General features: G+C 29.4%; 3 protein-coding genes across 4 annotated transcripts in view; all 3 read right to left on the bottom strand.

Moving 5' to 3' along the window:
* Nucleotides 1-1,697: 1,697 nt before the first annotated feature.
* Nucleotides 1,698-8,806, bottom strand: LOC105364508 (UPF0518 protein AGAP011705). Its single transcript, XM_011502440.1, has 13 exons — nt 8,337-8,806; nt 7,772-8,019; nt 7,425-7,676; nt 6,999-7,149; nt 6,428-6,673; nt 5,872-5,919; nt 5,268-5,438; nt 4,373-4,696; nt 3,904-4,201; nt 2,832-3,664; nt 2,375-2,606; nt 1,989-2,151; nt 1,698-1,910 (listed from the first exon to the last, which is right to left on the bottom strand). Exons 1-13 carry the CDS (start codon nt 8,484-8,486, stop codon nt 1,724-1,726), a joined length of 3,303 nt encoding a protein of 1,100 aa, XP_011500742.1. The 5' UTR covers nt 8,487-8,806; the 3' UTR covers nt 1,698-1,723.
* Nucleotides 8,807-11,653: 2,847 nt separating this feature from the next.
* On the bottom strand, nt 11,654-14,911 carry ArgRS (arginine--tRNA ligase-like protein). Of its 2 annotated transcripts, XM_011502437.1 has the most exons (8): nt 14,765-14,911; nt 14,469-14,630; nt 14,129-14,369; nt 13,596-14,026; nt 13,385-13,526; nt 13,033-13,292; nt 12,694-12,886; nt 11,654-12,275 (listed from the first exon to the last, which is right to left on the bottom strand). In XM_011502437.1, exons 1-8 carry the CDS (start codon nt 14,810-14,812, stop codon nt 11,701-11,703), a joined length of 2,052 nt encoding a protein of 683 aa, XP_011500739.1. In that variant the 5' UTR covers nt 14,813-14,911; the 3' UTR covers nt 11,654-11,700. The 2 variants fall into 2 exon arrangements, with proteins under 2 accessions (XP_011500739.1, XP_011500741.1); XM_011502439.1 differs by lacking the exon at nt 14,765-14,911 and having other exon boundaries at nt 14,129-14,387; nt 14,469-14,541.
* Nucleotides 14,912-15,651: 740 nt separating this feature from the next.
* The window catches only part of Set1 (SET domain containing 1), an 11,036-nt gene continuing 5,109 nt past the window's right edge, over nt 15,652-21,578 (bottom strand). The window contains exons 5-13 of the mRNA XM_011502594.1: nt 21,172-21,477; nt 20,189-20,548; nt 19,125-19,453; nt 18,653-18,818; nt 18,377-18,604; nt 17,457-17,900; nt 16,779-17,024; nt 16,157-16,414; nt 15,652-15,962 (exon numbers count right to left, since the gene is read on the bottom strand). Of these exons, the coding sequence (XP_011500896.1) occupies nt 15,789-15,962; nt 16,157-16,414; nt 16,779-17,024; nt 17,457-17,900; nt 18,377-18,604; nt 18,653-18,818; nt 19,125-19,453; nt 20,189-20,548; nt 21,172-21,477 (2,511 nt within the window). The 3' untranslated portion in view covers nt 15,652-15,788. The remainder of the gene's footprint in view (nt 15,963-16,156; nt 16,415-16,778; nt 17,025-17,456; nt 17,901-18,376; nt 18,605-18,652; nt 18,819-19,124; nt 19,454-20,188; nt 20,549-21,171; nt 21,478-21,578) is intronic.

Here is a 21,578-nt window from a genome sequence, read left to right as displayed (position 1 = left end):
AGCATTTTTTCTCTTATGATTAAAAATTTGAATACTTTAGACATATAGATTTGATTTGTCTTTCACTTAAGTATCGTGTAAAATGTCATACTTACAAATCAGTCTCGATACAATAAAATTTTATTTATACAATTATGTATAAGCAAATGTATTTGCTACACAACTGCGCGATTGGTAAATGATAACAAATATAATATAAAAGTTAGTTAATATAAATTCGTTATATCTATATCAGTTCGTATAGAAAAGTGATCAATGCATATGTATTATACGATCAATAAAAGGGGGTGGCAACTAAAGAAGACTTAAATTTGTGTTTATCCATTATGTAACAAGAGATAATATGTCTAAATGAATATCTTAACATAATATAACAATTTATAGAATATAATTTATATAAATTATTAAATTAATAAGTTAGATAAAAATATTACTATAAAAAAAAAAAATTTTTAAATATTACGACGTAATCCCTTATTTACGTTGTTTTAATCTTTATTGTGAATTGAAATTCACAAATAAAACAATAAAGGAAAATATATTTAAAAGGTTAAAATGCAGTAGTTTAATTTGCTCGATACTTTTTTTTATATTTTCAATGAATTTAATTTTCAAAGCATTTTAACTTTTTATATTTTCTAATTTTAAATGAATCCTTATATATCTAATTTACCGATTTAAATAATTAAATTAATTTTAATCCTTACATTTCATACGTTTTTAAATAGATTAGATTTTAGTTTATAGATCTATAATAAAATATATACGTATTACAATCAACAATAATTGTTAAAGTGATTATTATTTTATATACAATTTATATAACATTTAGAAATTAAAATTAATAAAATTCGATTTATATTCTTTTATAATTGGACAAACTTTTAAATTGTATATATTTGTTAATTAAACGCTGCAACACCCCCAATGTAGTCAATTCAAACATTAAATTCTTTAAATTTATACGTTTGGCACAAACCTATCTTTGTATATTATTTATCAATTGCATTAATTTTTACACCTAAGTATAGGTGTTACCAATAAATAAAATTACAAATATATAATTGTGTTAGTTTGTAATTCAATTATACCGATCGCGCAACAATTTTACATATAATATTATGTATTAATTTGTTTTTTGTTTGTTTTATTATTTTCTATTTCTTTATTTCTATTTTATTAGAAACTATTTGTGCATATATATATATATATATATATATATGGTATTTCCTATCTGGAATTGACATATCGTATTTCATGTAGTAGCCATATTTCAATTTACATACTTTGTTTTCCTAAATTTAACCCTTTATCCGTCACTATGCGCAATGTTTACCTACTTTTTATTAATTTACTCCACATTTCTATTAAAATTATAAAATTAATTCAAATAAAAAATTTCTATAAAAGATAAAATACTCTATGTACTAAAAATGTTTTTAAACGATACAGAATAATGTATTCATTAATTATTAATTATATTCTATAAAAAGTCACAAATTATTTTTCATAGATATAATTATAACGGATTGCACATTACCACGATAATTTTTAAAATTAAAAAAATTTTATATTAAATTGCAATGGTTTAATAATAAAGGGCTAATAATAAAATTTTATGTTGAAAATAATTCTTAAATATTTAAGAGAAATCCTAGAATTATTTTCATTGACTTTCTTATAAATAATTATAGTTATACTTTTCATTTATAAGCCAAAACAATCAGGACTGAAATTTAGAATTGTTTGATGCGGTACTCGTAGTGAACCAACTAATAATTGTATGCTCCTGAGTTATAGCTGCGAGTTCTTTGAGCCATTCATCCAATATTACTGCACAAAGTACGATATTCTGAACGTGATCAAACTTTTTCGGCAGCTCCCATGAGCCTTGATCATAATACCTATTACTAAAAATAAATTATGATATTTAATTAGATTTTCTTTGTTATTCATAACTGATTTCACAATTTAATTTTCAAACTTACTTGTTTTTCAAATTGCCATTTTTCGTTTCCTCTTCAGCAATGTACGCAAATGAATCGTTACTGTTCAAAGATTCTGTGCTCATTACATTCGATTCTAGACTACTGGATTTTCTAAATATTTGTGTTAACGAGGACGTTAAACTCCTTCTTTTCGGCTCTATAACTAAACAATTACAAACACATATTACATACTCAATTATTATTCAATTAGTACACATATTGTTAGACATAATATAATATAAAAATAATGACTTCCTTAAGAATAAAAATTCATGTTTCTAAAGTAAGAATTTTATATTGTATTTTATTGTTAGTATTATTTAATAATGTTAAATGAATAAAGCAATATACGTATGGGCAAATATTGTAATAATATAGGATCGTACCTCTTGTTGGCATTGGCTGCATCGATGCATTTGTACAAACTAATTCTCCACCCACATAATGTTTTTTCGAATTGGGAAATTGAGCAGCAGCTTCAAGAGTATTTTTTCTTGCATTCACTAACCTATTTTCTCGAGATATCAAAAATACTCTAGCTTGTTCTACGAGAATACTAACATCTTCTTGTTGTTTTAAAATAAATCCATCAATTTTATGTTTCAACGATGCAAGAACCTTTTAAAATTATAATTATACTTATATTAATCAAAATTAATAGTAATAATATCAATATTTTCTTTCAATAAAAATTGAAAGAATTTAAACTAAAAGTCTTATTAAAAATGAATTATTTAAAGATTTTTTTTTGTTGCATTTATGTAAAACGTAGAAATAAAAATGTCCGTTCAAATATAGAAAATAATAGAAATAAATTACAATTTGATGTCACGATTAGATTACCTGGAACAGTGATCTGATGCTCGGTTGAAAGACTAACGAGTGATTTAGTAAAAAGGACTGCAAGAGAGGCTGAGGATAAATGGCAAGGCGGCTGATTAAACCAGTCAAATGCAAATTGACATAAACATTATTGTCAGTCATACACTCCAATTTTTTTAATATAATATCTAGAAAAATGCCAACGCTAGGAGGCTGACCGTCAACGATGTCTTGCTGCCGATTGGCAGCTGCATTTTTCGTAATCGCACTTCTTCTCTGTAAACGACGTCGTCTTTGCATCTGCATTCGACGACTATCACATGTCATGGGTTGTTCCGATTTTTGCTGATGGTGATGTAACTGATTGCCGTTTCTATGTGATTGGCTCGAGGCTTCGCTCTTTTCAACAATTGCGGATTTTGAAGCTCTTACGGGGCTCTTTTTCGAGTCGCTACAACTTTCGTCGTCGTAGTCATTCACAGGGGTCGATTCATTGGAGCCTTTGAAGGCGAAACTTTCGTAGCCACTGCTCTCACCGCCGCTGAGTGACAGCTGCAGGGAATTTAACGTCGTATTGGACTCGTTCGCATTGATACTTAGCATTTTAGGATCTACGGTTACAGGTGCTCGGATGAATTTTTGATCTTCGATCTTCTCTCCGAGCAATTCAGCGATATCGGCATTCAGTTTCTCCCTCTCGGCTTGCGTGAGTTGACTCGTCACTTCGTTCGGCTCGAACTCGAATTCAACCTCTGGCTTTATTGCTAATTGGTCCGAAATACTTAAACGAATGCTGCCTGCATTTTCTACGGTACTATTTTTTCTTGATACTGAATTTTGACTCGTGCGAATAGCTGACAGAAACATTAATAACATTGCGATATTTTTATCAACGTTACTATTAATTTACTTAATAATATAATAATAAAACTTTATCGTATTTAGAAATCAGTTTATATTCGACAAGAAAAGTCTAATAAGATTACGCTCATGATTTTAATGTAAAAATTATTTAACAATACTTGATTAACAGTTTGGTTGTTGTTCCTGTTATATTACTTATATTTTTATTTTTATTCAAAATGTTGATTACCATCATTACTGTTAATCCGGTCATTGGCATCTTTGTCTTGACTATTATGGGCACTGTTGAAAATACTTGAGTCATTGAAATTCTCATTGCAATACTCGTTGCAATTACAATTTTCGTTGTCCGATTCGTCGACATCTTCCTCCTCGTCTTCGTACCTTCTTGACCAATTTGTACAAGCCAACTGACAAGCAGCAATCTTCTGCCTGGCATCCCTCAAGTAAGCGTAATAATTATTATATAAACTGTCTGCCATCATAGCTGTTGATAATTTTGCATTTTTAAATGCAGAACTCTGTTTCTAAAAGAAAAAAAATACATATTTGAAAATGTATTGATAGCAATTTATCAATTTTATAAATTACAAAAGTAAAATCTCGCGTTACTCAACATAAAACGTTTAAATTTCTTTCTTTGAAATATAATTTATAATACCGCCTCATGATATATTCCAAGAAGTAAACGTTCTTACTTGTACAACTTGGCCTGTAGTAGCTGGGATGCTGATGTTAGATGCCTGGCGAAGGAGATTTGGAGAAGAGTTGGGTGAGACGGAAGCGATGGCCGCTGCGGCGATGTAGATGGACGGTGAGGCGACAGCGCAGCAATTTGGTGTGAGCGAGAGGAATTTTTCAGCGCAACGACCGAAGGGATCCAGGTCGCGAAGTAATCTCCGCCGCTGGGATAACATTACGTGGGAGCAGGGGGCAAGGGCCCCAAGGCACAATTCTAGCATCACGTCCTCGCAATTCAAGTCAACCAACGTCTCAAACAGCGCCAGCGTTACCATGCTTAACTAAAGGAAATCATTAAAAAATATTAAGGAATACTTTCTTTCCTCTCCATTTCGTAGATCTTCATTGGCTAGGGTTAAGTAAAATCACTATAGTTTTGTTGAAATATCAAAGTTTATCTTTTATATTATCTCAATATTTGTTTAGATTAAGCAATTTTATAAATAAAATAACAGTACAAGATGAAAATATATGCCTTTTGACAGTATTTAAAACTATATATTTCTTACAGAGATTTTGTTACTACTATACAATAAAAAATGTACAAATATTTTATCATTTACTAAAAATTCGACTTATTATTATACATATACACATACATACACACACACACACACACACACACACATATATATATATATATATATATACATATATACATATATATATAATTTAAAATGTAAATGCATTTGTAAAAAATAAAATATAAGAATTGTATTAATAATGCATCAATTAACGAATCATAGAAGGCCAATTTTTTAGTTGAAATAAATGTTTTCTGGTAGGAATTACTTTCGTTAATACAGATTAAATTACATTAAAATTATTTAAAATAAAAATAAAAAATCATACTCTAGATCTTTGAGAAGATATTCTCCGAATAAGATGATCTAATATCCGATTATCGTCATAATTTTCCTCCAACAAAAATTTAATCAATGATTGCAGTAAACCAGGTTCAGTGACCGATCGAAGAAATAAGTCGAAATATGCTGTTGCTGCAACCAATTCATCCGAGGTTGTCTATAAAATAAAATATTATTTATTAATGAGGGCTCTGTCAGAAGCGTAATAACTTTATTATTAATAACGATGAAACTAGCTTTAAAAACTTGTTATACAATTCAAAACGCAGAATATACGTGAAAACGTGCTTCCAGAACCAACTACATATTTCTTGAATGAAGACCACGTCATTCTTCTGCAATAAGATAAAGCAGTGCAATTTATTTTTTTTTTATTTTTCTTAATTTTGAATTTTTATTTTTTATTTTGTTTTAAATATGTACAATATTATTAATAAAGAGAATGTTAATGTTAATAAAAAAGAAGAAAAAGTTATATTACATATTAGAAAATATACAAGATATAAAACAAGATTGTCAAAAGAGTTCATGCAGAAAGAAAGGTAAGGACAAACAAAAGCTGAAACATACTAAACGCGAAAAATACGAACCCGATAAACTGTTGAATCAAGTTCATCCAAGGCCAAACCAATAGAATCCTTAGAATGATACAAAAAGTTATCATTACCAATTTAAAGATTAAAGCCACCATTACCATTACACAAGACAACAATCATAAGTGAATAAATCAATTTCCACATAAAGTTAGAAATTCTAATGTCGATAATATAGATTTTAAATGTAAATTTGAATAAATATTTAAATTCACTCACATATTTATATTTAAATATTTATATTTTTTAATTAATTTTTACTTTCATTAAAAATTTCTATAGTAAATAATTTATAAATTGTTACTTTTTATTAATTTATAACTAAACTTTAAACAATGGTTAAACAATGATCTGTTCATGAATAAAAATCTTTAAGTACGTATTTTAAAGATATAATAATATATAACTCAAATTCAATTGTGAAAAATTCTATATCATAAAAATTTCGACATTGGAACATGCTTGCGACTTATTAATAATGTTAATTAAATTAAACATTTAATTTAATAAAAGAATCCAGATGATTCACGCAACTTTCTACCTACTAAAATACCTGTAGAAGTGCTGGACCTATGACAGGAACTAAAAATCCACGATACAAAAATTCTAACAATTGTTTTTGCACCAAAGGATGAACAACTTGAGTAACTGCATTACAAAACTCTAAAGAATTCATTAATTGAGTCAATGCTGGTAAGTCATTGATATCATCGACAGTAAGTCTGTGCCAATCTTCACTGTCAATATCTAATGTTGTTGGAAGTAGGCAGTACAAGCCACTAAGACCAGTTGCTAATACCTAAATTTTACAATATACATTCAATTAAACTCAAGTCTTAATGAACAATTATTAACAATAGTTTCAATAAAGAATTCTTTCAGAATACAAAAAATAAGAATTCATTTTCTATAGAATAAATAATAATTCTTAAAAAATTACTTTATAGAATTTGTATTATAACTATTAATTAAATTTTTTTCTATTTTTTTTTTTTTATTAAATTAATTTTATTAAATTTATTAAATTAAATCTACTTAATTATACTTATTACATAGTAATCGATTTATTTTAAAAATAACAATATTCAATATTAGACACAAATGTTAAGAAATATGATACTCACGGAGCAAATATGGGATTCATCTGCGATATAATTTCCAATTTCATCATTTTTTTTTGAAAGAGACATACACAATAACATGGCATCTCTTGCTTGTTGACCAACTCCCCCCTCTCGATGTATATATGGAGTTAATAGCGTAAATATGATAAAACTAGAACATTATTTTTACTTAATTTGCGTTATTATCTAGATAAGAAATTTATATTTAAAGAAAACTATTCTTCCCGATATTGTTAAATAAATAAAATATTGTTTTTATGGTGCTGCTCTATGTATGATTCCAAAAAAAAAAAATATTACCCAGCTTAATTGTTTCATTTTGGTCATATTGATACACTTAATATGGAAATCTTTATACACTTTGACTAATAATATATTTCTTTTTTTTTATCACAATATGAAAGTTAATTAAATACAAATACAAACCGATTTCTTCCTGTTGCTGTCGGTCGAAAGAACAGTCCCAAAAGTTCAGTGTTTTGAACAAGCGAAACGCATACATAATTCAATAAGACGACTAACTTCTTTTGTACTTCTGGAAGCATTATGTCACCAGCGCATTTATCTAATAAATGCAATAAAGGTCTTGTTACTGGCTCATGAGCTAAGAGAGAACTATCATGAGATATTAATAATTCATAAAGTTTCAGTTGTTTCAATCGCACGGCATCTCCGAACCTGTAATTTTCCAATTAGTATAGGAAAGTTTGTATTATAAATATTATGAATTTCTAGAAAAGATTTATTGATTTGATAAATTATTGATTATATACCTTCCAGTATGATTACTCCATTCGTATAGCTTATCGAGAAGATTTTCACTTAATAAGTATTCGAGGCAAGGAGAGCAATGGGTGTTGAGTTGAGCCGCGGATATCATGTTTCGCTGCTGCAATCGTTGATTCTGATGTCTATGCTGAAGAGAAAAGTCGCGTAGCTCCAGAAGTAATAACATTATCATTTGTTCAACGTGATTAACAACGCCCAAAACATCATCATGACTAGGAATACCCTTTGGAGGCTAGGCATTCAAATAATACAATGTTTTATTAAGACAAATGGCGTATTAGAATAATTTTGTTATAACTTAATAGCTCGCAATTCCTTTTTATTAAATAAAAAATATTGTAAAAATTAGACTGCAAGGCGGTTTTATTTAACCAAACACTTGGATATAAAGGCCGTCGTAAAAATGAATTTTTTGTTACGATGATTCAAATATTGCGAGATTCCAAATTTTTGCGCGCAATAGTTTGAAGAATGAAAAATAATAGTAATAATATTAGGCCTGTGTCACCAGACACAAATAGAGGTTATGTATAAATTATATTAACTCACGATCGAATGACAAATAATAACATGGCTTTGCTGCCAGTGTTCGCGAAAGCTGTCATAGCAGGCAATTGGATCAGCGTCCTTGGGTGGCGAATCTCTGGAGCGTTGCTTCGTAAAACTACTCCTGAGCGGACTACTTCGTAGCCAACTCATTTTCGCTGTTAACACCCTACACCTACGTTTCTCCTATTTTTCCTTCTACGCGCATATATAAGCACATGCACTCTGTCCGTGAAGCACACTGCAATTTACAATTGCGTTTTCAATTTCTTGAATTAATTACAGTGGCCTTAAAACGATATCAGTGACCAATGATGACGTTGTTTATATCAATTGCCACTTAAACGCTATATATCACAGGCGATAATTATAACTCGCGGCGAATAATAGTCGCAATCAGTAAATTCTACGAATAGAAAAAAAACAGAATAATATGCAAATGATGCGTACGGAGTCCCATTATATTATTGTAAACGTTCGCATTTAGCGACAACGTTTATGTATTCGCCGTTTTCTCCAGGCGTCGTTTTCTTGTTTACAATAAGTCAAGAAAAACTTGGGACCAGGAAGCCGCGCAATACCACGAACAATTTCATGGTACCTGCTTTTACCTGACGCATAATCGTATAATAATTCGTAATGTGAGCAGATTTAGTCGCTCAGTACTATCAGCGACATCATCGGCAATCGGGATCAGACGACATCAGGCATAATTACTTGCTCACCAGAGCTGCTCGACGACAACAATCTGCCCTTTTTAATCCTTCAGCACATTCTAAGCAGCACCTCTTCGCCCAAGAACATGTTCGCGCATAACGATAGCAAAGACACAAAGAGACAGATAAGAATATGCTGCAGAATAGCCCCTCCTCGCACAACAAACTTTTTATATCCTGATTTCATATATTTATGATCGTATGAATCATAATGTTTTAATTCCTCTAATACAATTCTTATGAAACTACGACCAGCACTAATTAAACTACATTTAACCAGACGACACAGTTAATTGTACATTCGGAAGAATATAACACTCATAAACAGTGGATAACCATTTAATTTCTCTTATTAAACCTACGCTGCAAGTATGCTCAAGGGCCATTTTGGGTCATTCTATAATTAATTCCGTTCCACCGAGCTACGCACGGCTACGACGATGTCTACAATTTCAGATATCCCAGATACCGCGGATTTGGAATATTTGAGTAGGAGCCAAACCGATGGACTTTAATGGGATTTAATCTCTAAATTTACTTGGATCGACGTGGATGAAAGGGGGAAAAGGCATGAGTTATTCGAACAATTTATGGCTAAATCGTCAGGAGATAGTCGAGCGTCTTAGATCGTTTAAAGGGTTAACTTCAGCCTTGCGCGTCATCGCTCCTCTATAGGAGACAGGTGTCATTGCTTTAGTTGCGCGTATCGATAATTTAACATAAACGATCATCTTTGGTGTCGGTTGCTTGGACAGACCAATCGTTGATTCATTTTAATTTTAGAATGTACGACAGCAACGCATTTGGGATTAAATTAGCTACCCATCGGCTACGAATTTGCGATAGAAGCTTGCAACTCGTTGCAAATAATTGTTATCTGGAAGCAGCTCTCCCGATTGTCTCTAATTTATCGCAATCTCTTTGCTTTATGGATCGAACGATCGACTTTTTATATATCTTATACATTAGAATAAATTTTATAAACACATTTTGAACTTTTGCGCGCATCTTATATCTTAATAATACTCGTGAAACAGGCACTTTTGACGTTGCGGCTCGTATGGGACTATAAATCATTCTATTACATCGTCATTCTGATTTTTATCAGGATTTTGGCTAATAACCGAGAACCGATCTACAAGATATAGCACAAAATAATAAATTCTAATAATATTAATATGTTCGATTTATTATGTGCTTGGAAATTTCTTAAATGTTTTATTATATTTTTTAAAGAATACACTTAAGAGTGCGTGCTTTAATATATATATATATATATATATATATATATATATATATATATATATATATATATATCTTAACATTATCAGTGCGTGTTTATATATATATATATATATATATATATATATATATATATATATATATATATATATCTTAACATTATCTCAAAGTAAATTTTCATTTTACTTTATGTTACGGTTTTATGTAATAATTTACGTGAGTTATTTTTATTAATTGTACATTTCCATCATATCAAAAGAACTCTGAAAAAAAATTAATATATGTACTATTTATTAAATAATTTAGAAAGAAGACTGATATATATATTGGTTAGAGAACTCAAAAATAATTAAAAGAAAATAATAGTAAATATACTTTCATTATTTTTTTTTTAATTTTATTTAAAAAAATATTCAATATTGTATAAATTAATATTGTTATAAATATTACAATTCACTTTTGTGTTTTGTTTTAGTTATATATAAATATTTAATAATAACATGCAGAGATTATTAAAGAAGTTACAAGTTAAACTGAAGAATTTAATTTACATGATTTTTATATAATGTTTTTTCATTTTATTATTATTGAAGGCACTATGAATAAACAATGTTTAATTAACCCCTTTTAGATTCTCGCCAATGTACAATAAACTGTCAAGAAAAATATTGATTAATTTATAAATTATACATATATATATATATATATATATTTACATGTTAAAACATCTTAATATAATTAATTAAAAAATTGTAATTTTTAATAATCTAATTCAGTTATGTATACAAAACATTATGTAAGAAATATTGTAAAATTATATACAAAAATAAAATCATTTTAAGATAAAAAAATATAATTCATTTATATCAATAGAGTAACAATTTTTAATAAAAATGATTCAATCAAAATTTTATTATCGTAATAGAATGATTCTGCATTTGAATTCTATAAAAAAATTTATTAAATTTACACATAACATTATTAAATAATATTGTTTATTGTCGTTAATTAATTAATATAAGAATAAATCATAAATAAAATATTCTTTAATAAGCCATCATAAAAATATTTATTTTAAAAATATTTATGCATACATTTAATTATAATTAAATCCATAAAACAAACATTTTCGCATAATGAAAGTATACTATTAAAATAATTTTTAAAAGTATTATAAGAGTAAGTTTATATAATTTACAAATATTTGTTAATTCGACAAATTCCACTTTATTTGATTATGAAAAATTATTAATTATAAACATTGTTTATTACTTGATGATTTTGAAACCAAATAATAATTATATCTGAAAATGGAATAAATATTTATTTGTTTAAAAACACTTGTTACATTTAAGGTTCACAGATTTTAAAATTTTTTTCATAATGAATGTTCGTTGGTACATTTTTTTTTACATTTTTTCAACAGAATTCAATCCAAGTAGAGTTAAACACTTCTCCAACATCATCGCAGTCGCTTCAGTTAATAATATACGGCCCATATTTACTTTTACTATTTCTCCAGTTTGATTTTTTTCAACGCAATAGCAATTATCATAGAATTCAGTAAACGTACAGGCAATCTCATAACAGAATTCACACAAGCTATGAAGACATAAATCCTTTGCAATTTTCATTACAATATCTGGAAATTTCAATATTACTTTTGCCAACTGCCACTCCTTCGGATGATCCAATGAAATAGGCGTTACATCTACAGTCTCTTTTATTTGATCTCGTGTAATGTTTGCCATTCTAGCTATCGAACGAATTCTCGTAAGAGCATAGAGTAAATATACAGCGGTATTACCCTTGTCCTCAAGCATCTTATCAAATGAAAATACATATTCATGATTTCTATTGTGACAAAGATCAGCATATTTTATACAACCGTAAGCAATAGATTCTTTGGCCAAGTTAAATTCCCGTTCAGTTAGAACTTTATCTCGTTCTTTTTCTTTCAATTTCTGCTCTGCTCTTTTAAGACCTTTAAATGAGTAAACATTAAAGTTGCTTTAATATTTAATAATAAATTGTAAGTAATATTAAATAATTAATAATTATACATTGACTTGGATAGATAATTTTAATGGATTCATTATAATAAGTAATTATTGCCTGCTTATATCACTTGTCTTTAATTACATAAATTCAGGCAATTATACAGCCTAATCATTAAAGTATAAGACATTTAACTAATTAATAAATTATAAAAGGTTATTATCATTAATCTATGATTATGTATGTGTTCAATTATTTTAAATATAGTATAATTAGAAACTAAATAAAATGCATATATTTTAGATGGCTCTAATAACGAATGACAAGGTCATTGTAATAATTTTAATGATAGCATGTTAATTAGTAGGTTCGTGTTCATTAATTAATAAGACTTAATGTATTACCTTCGTCTAACAAATCGCTTAACTTCACTGTATCCCCAGATCTAGTTTTGAATTTTTTCTTATCTTCGCCAAGTACAACTCCAAAACCCACATGGTCTACTCTATGGCAGCTTAAAACTATTTTTGCTCTTTTAGCACAACTTATTATTGTTTGAAAGTGGGTTGCTTGACCTCCGTCTGTGACATATATTATCTATAAATGGAAATATTACTATAATTTTCAATTGAGTATTAATTTTATGATCTACTTCATAATTTAATATTTTTTTAAAATTAAAATAAATTTTATTAATCCTCTATATTATAGAAAAGTTTAAGTAGAGTAGTTTAACAACAAACCCATTCAGCTCCTTCTTCCATTATTCGCTGTTTAAGTGCTGCTAAATCTGATGTATCGTAAGTAAATCCTCCATCTCGCTTAATTACAGTTAGTGGAATTCCATTTTTATTTTCACCCCACATTATCTTACGACCATCATCCTCTTCTAAAAATTGTTTTGTTTCTAAATCTTTAACCAAGTTTTCCATATGCTTCTGATAATACGATTCACCTCGTTCGATTAAATTAACATTCAATCTATCATAAATACTTTGGAATTCTTAAAAAAAAAAAAAAAAAAAAAAAAAACAAACATTAAAAACAAATGTCTGAATAATTTATTTATAAATTTCATTTTAAATTATATTATACCTTGTTTTGAAACATCACAAATTAATTTCCAAGCTTGAATAATTTTAGGCTCACAAGCTTGCAATTTTACAACATTTGCATAAGCTCTTTTCTTAAATTCTTCATCATTATCAAATCGAATTTTGGATTCTTTATAAAAACTCTAAAAAAAAATTAAGTTTTATGAGCATACATTGTATAATGCATCATTTATTATCATTAGTAAAATTACTTGGAGATCTGAAATTGGAGGAGATTCTGTCGAGTAGTTTGGAAATTTGTCCTCCAAATGAGCGATTAACATTCCAAATTGTGTTCCCCAATCACCAATATGATTCAACCTTAAAACGTTGTGACCTAAAAATTCTAGTAGTCTACAGATGCTATCTCCAATAATGGTGGAACGTAAATGACCAACATGCATCTCTTTTGCAACGTTTGGACTTGAAAAATCAACAATGACTTTACGTTTTCGAATTATAGGCGGAGCGCAGATTTTATTATTCTTTAAAATATTTTTAAGTACAATTTGAGCAAATTCATGTTTTAAACAAATGTTTATAAATCCAGCTGCAGCAACTTCTAACTTTTCTATCAAAGGTGAACTGGATACTTTAGAAACTATCTTTTCAGCAACATCTTTAGGTAAAATTCTCTGTTTTCCTAACAAACATAATATACCATTAATAGAAACAGACTGAATTTATAGTTAGATACAAAAATCTTATTTATATAATTTACTAATTGTTCATTTGAATCATTTACCTTCTAAATTGGTACTTGAAAGTAACTTACAAAGCGGAAGAGCACTATTACATTGGTAATCTCCAAATTTTGAATTATTACTAGGTGCTATTATAATTGGTGGATCGGTTACGTCTGGATATGCTTCGTTGATTGCCTTTTCAAATAGTGTGTATAATGTAACAGTTATACTGACCATGTTATCGGTATTACATAAACTACTAGCGAGGGCAAAGTGTTTGGATTTACGTTCTCCAAGTGTCTACAAATAATATATTTCCTATTGATTAAAATGTAGACCACTAACATTTCATTAAATATAGTGTCGATTTAATTAAAAATTCTAATTCAATATATTTACTCTTTTTAATATGTCGATTTGCATTTTGAGTTTTTCATTTTCTTTCTTAACACTCTCCAGTTCAGCTTTACTCGCAGTTTCCTCTTTTAGCGGTACTTTACCAGTGTCTAAAATGTTTTTGATTTCTATTAATTCTTTCTTCAAAAAATCGATTTCTTCTTCCTGTAATAATAAATATGGGCAACAATGAATTTACATGCGAAGTAGTTAACCTAACAAAGCCGAGTTCTTATCCGACATATTTTATAAGTTAATTTCTATATTATACACAAAAAATATTAATGAATTGATCGTACCGCAGCACTTGCTCGTTTTTCAAAAAGTTTTAACTCTGAAAAAGACATTTTATTCCCAAAATATTCCTTCTATAATATCCACGTGCTGGTATCTACATCCGCAAGTGTACAAAATGTTTTGTACGCTGTATCACGAAGTTCAGCGATTTGTCAAGATTGGCATTTTTCATACACACACACACACAAAATAAATATATTGATGCATACATTTTATATAAATTGTTAGTTTACAAAATTTAAATTAAATATTTTATATACTTAAGAATTAATCAATAACAAATTTACTATACACAAATATAGTTCTTATTAAAATTAGTCCATATATATATTTTCCATAAGTGCACTTTACATAAAACTGTGTAAAATATTTTTAAATCATTTTATAATATAAATAAGTAATATAAGTTATAGAAGTATTAAAAGCAAGTAATATATATTAAAAAACAAATATGAATTTTTTATCTTTATTTTATATAATCAGTTTTATTTGTGATATAATTTTATAATTGCTTATTTTTCATAAATTATTCATTTGTACAAATTATAGTTATTTATTGGTTTGCAAGAAGTAAAATAAATTGTATCAAGGTAAATTGAGCTAAACACACGAAAACAATTTTAATGCATATAATTAAAATAAAAAACTTTTGTAACTAATACATAAAAGAAACCACACTCACCTGTAGTTAAAATACCATTTTCATAACCACAAACAATGCACAATGATTATTGCTACAGCAATATCAATAGTCAAGTGAAAATAAAAAATTGTGCTTATAAGCTGATTCTTTTTTTTAAATACATACCTTTTTTAATATTTAAATAATAACGATTTTGAGCTATATGTATAAGAAACTAAAGGAGACTAAATAATAATAACTCGCATTGTATGTTCTTATAAAACGTTTACATGAAGATTTTTTTTATTTACAAAAATATGAGTGAGACACAATGCACAATGCCTAGTACAGAGAAGGAAAATGGGAGAGATGAGCATGATGAAGCAATATAAAATGAGTTTTTTTTAATTAAGAGTTCCTCGACATTGAGGTGCTCCACACAAACAAGGAATTTTATCATCTTCCAGTGGGAATTTGTAGTCATACGTTATTTCTTCATTAACTCCAATTGGTTGTTTACTATAAATCACAATTTTTTTCTGGCTCTCGATTGTAATAACTTTAGCGTAACAATTAGGCTATAGAAAAAAGTACAAAACATTATTATATGACTGATAATATCAAGAATTTAAGCTCCTATGAGTCTAATTTTAATTTAAAAATTATTCATATTATATAAGAATAACTTTTATAACAATAATATTAATATTAACATTTCATAAACCTTACAAGAGCTTATTTTTATATTTGTGTATATTTTATGTAATCTTACATTGCAGCTGTGATTAATAAATCGAGCAAGATTTCCACATTTAGTCGCATCGATAATTGTATCCAAGTCAATACGAAATAGATAGGAACTGCCGATACCCGTGGCTTCGTATTGCGCCTCACGCAGATCAGCAACTACTGGTCTAACCATCTGTCCGACATATTCTATCACCATTTCGTCAGCTGCTATTGGCTCCATGGCAAATAATCCCCAATCGTGAATTCCAGATTTAGCAAACTTCAATTGCTTTTTCCGGAACTACAAAAAGCAATGAATAGATCAGGCAAGAGTTTTAATTAATATTTATAAAATATAATAATAGTTTAAATGTTAAAAGAATTTAAAATAATATATTGAGGCTTCAACCAAGTTTTAAATAAACTACAATTTATATTAAAAATTTTTAAATGAAAATTCCATAATAGTGAATTATATTTTGTAAATACATTTTATGTATTTACAAGAAAAAAACTACAATAATAAATGAAACTAGCAAATTTAACATATTAAAAAAAAAAAAAAAAAAAAAAAAAAAAAAAAAAATAAAAAACAATACGTATTTTAAAATTTTTTAATTTATATATAAACGGAGAAAGTAATTGTTTATCAATTAATGCCATACCTTCAGTTGATTAAATTTAAGTAAATCACTGTCAGTGTCAATACCAAAGGCCGTTAGTAAGCGCCTCTGATTACTCCTGGCTTCTCGTGACAATGCCTGCATTTTCCCGGTCAAAGCTTTCGAATTAACCTTTGGTCCATTGATTGTTAATCCACCGCTTCCATCTAATCCACCAAGTACGCGATTACTATTTCCAGAACTATCCCGTATGTCCTCGTTTCGTTGAACACTTTGTGCATAATGGTGCTACGAAAAAATATTTAAAATGAATAATATAACACATAATGGTAATACCTATAAATTGTTTGTCATATAATATTAAATAACAATTAACCATTAACCAACAAGTAAATTGAATTTAGTATAAACGATAACAATTACCGAGAAAAATCTATATTATTTTACTGTCATTTGTTATTTTTTACTTTACATTATTTATAGAGTCATTAATTACATAGTATTATTGACAAAAATTCAACCACAGACTTATGGAACTGTTTTATTGATATTACAATCTACATTTTGTTCAGAAAAGAAAGTTCAGAGTTTTTGGAAAAGTAACAAATTTTTAAAATCCTCTATTCATTTAATTCAATCGATTCCCGTGTAAATTTGTCTGTCTATTTCAAATTAAATGCGTTGAAACTTCGTAAAAAAAAAACTACAGAGGAATCTCACCTTATGCTTTAATTTTTCTCTTATATCAACTTTGTAATAACCCTCGGTTCTGGCGCAGCCAGTCACGTGCAACCGTACTTCGTCCCTCTTCCGCCTCTTAGCCGGACTTGGCACATCCGTGGCTGGGTGGTCCACCCAATGCGTATCGTTTAGCCAGTAACTCTGCGTATCATCACCAAGTAAAGCTTCATAACTCCTGCGTAAGTATTCAATGTCTTCGTGATCAATACCACGTGTTAGGAATTCGTAAAGTATCTCCATTTCGGACATGAGATCGCGTTCCTTGTAAATAGTTGGTGTCGCATAGTGGTGCGCTGGGGGTAGTGATTCCTGCATCGATGACGGTGTCATCATTCTGTCATACCCATACGATGATGGTAATACGCGAATATTCTCCTTTTCGCGTTCACGATTGTTCTCCAGTAGCACGGCATTGTTATTGACCTTTAAATAACGATTCACAATTATCATTTTTGGTTTTTTTTTTTTTTTTTTTTGCTATTTTAGTTACGTTTATAATTACTTAATATTTGAATTGAATTATTAATTAATATAATGATATATTTTATATTGGAATGAGTGTTTACATGAAAAATTAATGTAGCATTATAAGATTATATTAATATATAAAAATATACTTTTATATAAATAATAGATTTAATTATACTTTTGGATATTTTTAGCAATCAACATGTTATTATATGAAATTAAATTTTTTTTTTACTACAAGATACACGAAATATTCTACACATATAGAAAGTTATTAACAAATGAAATTTAATTTCTCTATAGTTTAGCGCAAAATAGACAGATGTTTTAGAAGATAATAAAAAAATGTTTAAGCTATATTCATTGTAAAACTAGTTACTAATAATACATTGAATAAATTAAAAAAAAATAAAAATAAAAAGAAGGAGTACCTTTGTGTGTTTACTCTTCTTTTTCTCTGCACGCTCCTTCGCGATATTGGAAGTATTCAAATCGGATTTCTCTGACGTTTTGATTATAGGTGCAGATTTCACCGTTTTCGCGGTGTCACCAATACGAATATCTGGCGGCGTTAGAACCAATGGCTGTTGTATCGACGTTATTAATTTTTGCTGTTGCTGCTGTAACCGTGACTGTTGCTCCAACAAAGGCTGTTGTATTTGTTGTTGTAGCTGCTGCTGTATTTGTTGTTGTAGCTGTTGCTGTATTTGTTGTTGCAGCTGTTGCTGTTGTTGCTGCTGCTGTAATTGTTGATGTTGTTGATGTTGCGCAAGAGCAGGCGGCAGAGAATAAGAATGCTCTAGATAAACTCGAGAAACTTGTAATCTAGGTTGTATTCCAATTCTGTTCTGTCCATCTTCGTCAGATTGGAATCTAAAGATAGCGTATAAATATTTAACATATCGTAATATTTGTTTAAATTACAAATTAAATTTTACAAAATATTATGTTAGTTTCACGTCTACACTAAAGTATAATTACAATAGGTAGTATTCAGTATAATTACTATAGATAATAGTACAATGATCAAATAAATTCTAGTCCCTTTTTTCTCTCTTTTAAATAATAACATTACTATTATTAAAATTGATTATAACAGCTGATTATCTATAGTATAAAAAATGCTCTCCATTTATTAGTCCTCTTTAATATATTCTAAATAAGAATATTCAATTGTACCTTCGAATTTCTAAACTCTCTTCTTCAGAATCATCGGTCGGTATCTCACTAAACATTTCGATTTTTTCAGACTCCTTGAGAATAGGCTCGTCATTGATGTACCTATCGGACATCGTTTGCAACTTCCTGATTATGTTGGACTCGACTATAGGGGCTGTGGTAACAACTGGGCTTGCTACCCTCGTGACAGTATTATCGTGGCCTGCGAGTGATATCAGAGCCTCCACCGCCGAGTTCTCCATATTTCTGATATCGTGCGGCGCGTTTAATTCCGTCGGCTCCTGTTTCACGGGGACACTTATAATTGAATCGGTACTTGCTCGACCAGGCTATTAGAAAAAACAATCATCATTTTAGTGTTTATGGACAATATTTGATTTTTAGCAAATTAATTTTTTAATTAATTTTAGTCATTTTATTGCCATTGCTTCATGATCGGATGTAACGAGACTTGGGACATTTTATTTGCTTTAATATTGATATTCGTAATTGATATTGGATAAATCGACGCGATTAAGAATAGTCATGAAAGTAGAGATCTCAATACTATATCTGCGATATAAATAATTAGAAAAATCATTATATGCGGGTAAAAGAATCATTCATTAAAATTAATAACTTCATTTTAATTAACTTCCTATGACTAACATACTATTTGTAATGCTCGTGTCATAAAATGTGTATGCATACTTTTAATCAGGTACGTATAGATGTGATAATTATACATTAAAAATTGTCTTTTATGATTTCATAGAATAAACTAAAAACAAATTTTCTCGATTACTATTAAAAGCTCATAATAGTTAAACAAAAACAAAAAAAAAAAAAAAAAAAAAAAAAAAAAAAAAATAAAAAATAAAAATATAGCGAGCTAATAAAATCCTTATGTGCATATCGTAAACTTTGAGCATAAGTAAAAATCCTTTAAAACTGAATTATATCTTATCAGATAACAAACGACTACATTCGCCACTATGAGCGACGATCATTATACTTCAGCTTACGTAATAATGTCAATTTACAATCAAAATAAAATAAACAAGCGCCACTGATGCGCGTCTCACCCATTCCGGAGGCAATGCGTGTCTCTGAACGAGAAGTTCATTTGCGTTCTTGACCTCGTTTGGTTTGACATCGTTGAGTGACTCCTCCTTAATTTCCCTCTTCCTGTAATCCTCTTTGGTTTCCGCGGCGAGGTAGGCCTCTCGCTGGCCCTCCTCGTCGCCCTCGTTATAATCCTCAATTTGAGGGAAGTCTTCCTGGCCGCGTCCGTCGAATATCTCCAAAGTCGGTATTGGAGTCCGATCGCCGTTCACTGGTGTCCGGCAGGTCAACGACCTCTGCACCGCCAGCTCTTTGAGAATATCGGGGTTCTGGCTGTCGCGTGCCAGTGGTCGTCTCGTATCCGATAACGAGTCGCCAAGCTGTATAGCAAATGTCATTTAGATTATTTTGTCTTCTTCGGTTTTTAACAATATGGATAATTTTAATGTAACTATGAATCGACGAAGCGAATGATTTATAATTTTCATTTTCTTTTTAATAGTGCTTGGGAATTTGGATGTTGCGTAACTTTTGTGGAGAGGTAAAAAAAAGAAAAGATGAAACATATATTCCATTCGCATAAGGAGATCCAAGAAGAAAGAAATATACCCTTCTTCAATTAATCTCGGAATGTCACATTATTTAATACGGTCTCAAAATAAAATGTTAGACTTATCAAAATATAGTACAGTCGATTGAATCAACTAAATAATGGTAATTGATGTATAAATGAAAATAGATCAATTCGATCGTACGCTTAAAGTGGGGCTATAAAATTTAAATGCCAATTGATATTTCAAATTTTCGCAAATATAATTGCTCTTATTTAGAATTAGTTCCCTTATTAAGTCAATGGGCGTGAGAAAATTTGCCAAACGGTGAAATTAAATAAAACTCTTGCGCATGTATATAAATATATTTTTATAAAAGTTAAAAAATGTTCCCAAAACTATTTGTTAAGTAACCAATGTTGCCAATTAATCGCAAGACCAATAAATCTTACCTCATCGTCCGAACTATCGCTTGAACTGGAAGAATCGCTGCTACTGCTACTAGTGCTAGAACTGCTCTGGTCCTCCTCCGAAGAGGAGGATGAGGACGAGGATGACGACGAGCTACTAGGAAGACTCGCGATCTGCCGTTTGGTAGGCGCCTTCTGCGCAACGTGCAGCGACTCCATGTCGCTGTCGCTGTCAATGGTTTCGGTGTGCGCAGTCCGGTTATTGTCAGGAACGCGACATTCGTTCGACTGTCGGCTGTCCTCCTCCTCGTCCTGCGGTGCAACCGGGCTCGGGGCCTTCATTTTGCGCTAAGGACGGGCACGCCACATTATACGACGGGTTCTCAATTCGCACCGTATACATTAAGCGCATTTTCATATCGATATTAGACATTTCGAAATGCTACCCA

The sequence above is a fragment of the Ceratosolen solmsi genome, unplaced genomic scaffold (assembly GCF_000503995.2).
Source record: "Ceratosolen solmsi marchali unplaced genomic scaffold, CerSol_1.0 scaffold39, whole genome shotgun sequence".
NCBI lineage: Eukaryota > Metazoa > Arthropoda > Insecta > Hymenoptera > Agaonidae > Ceratosolen > Ceratosolen solmsi.
Note: the sequence above shows the minus strand (reverse complement) of the source record. Positions and strands in the feature narration are given on the sequence as shown.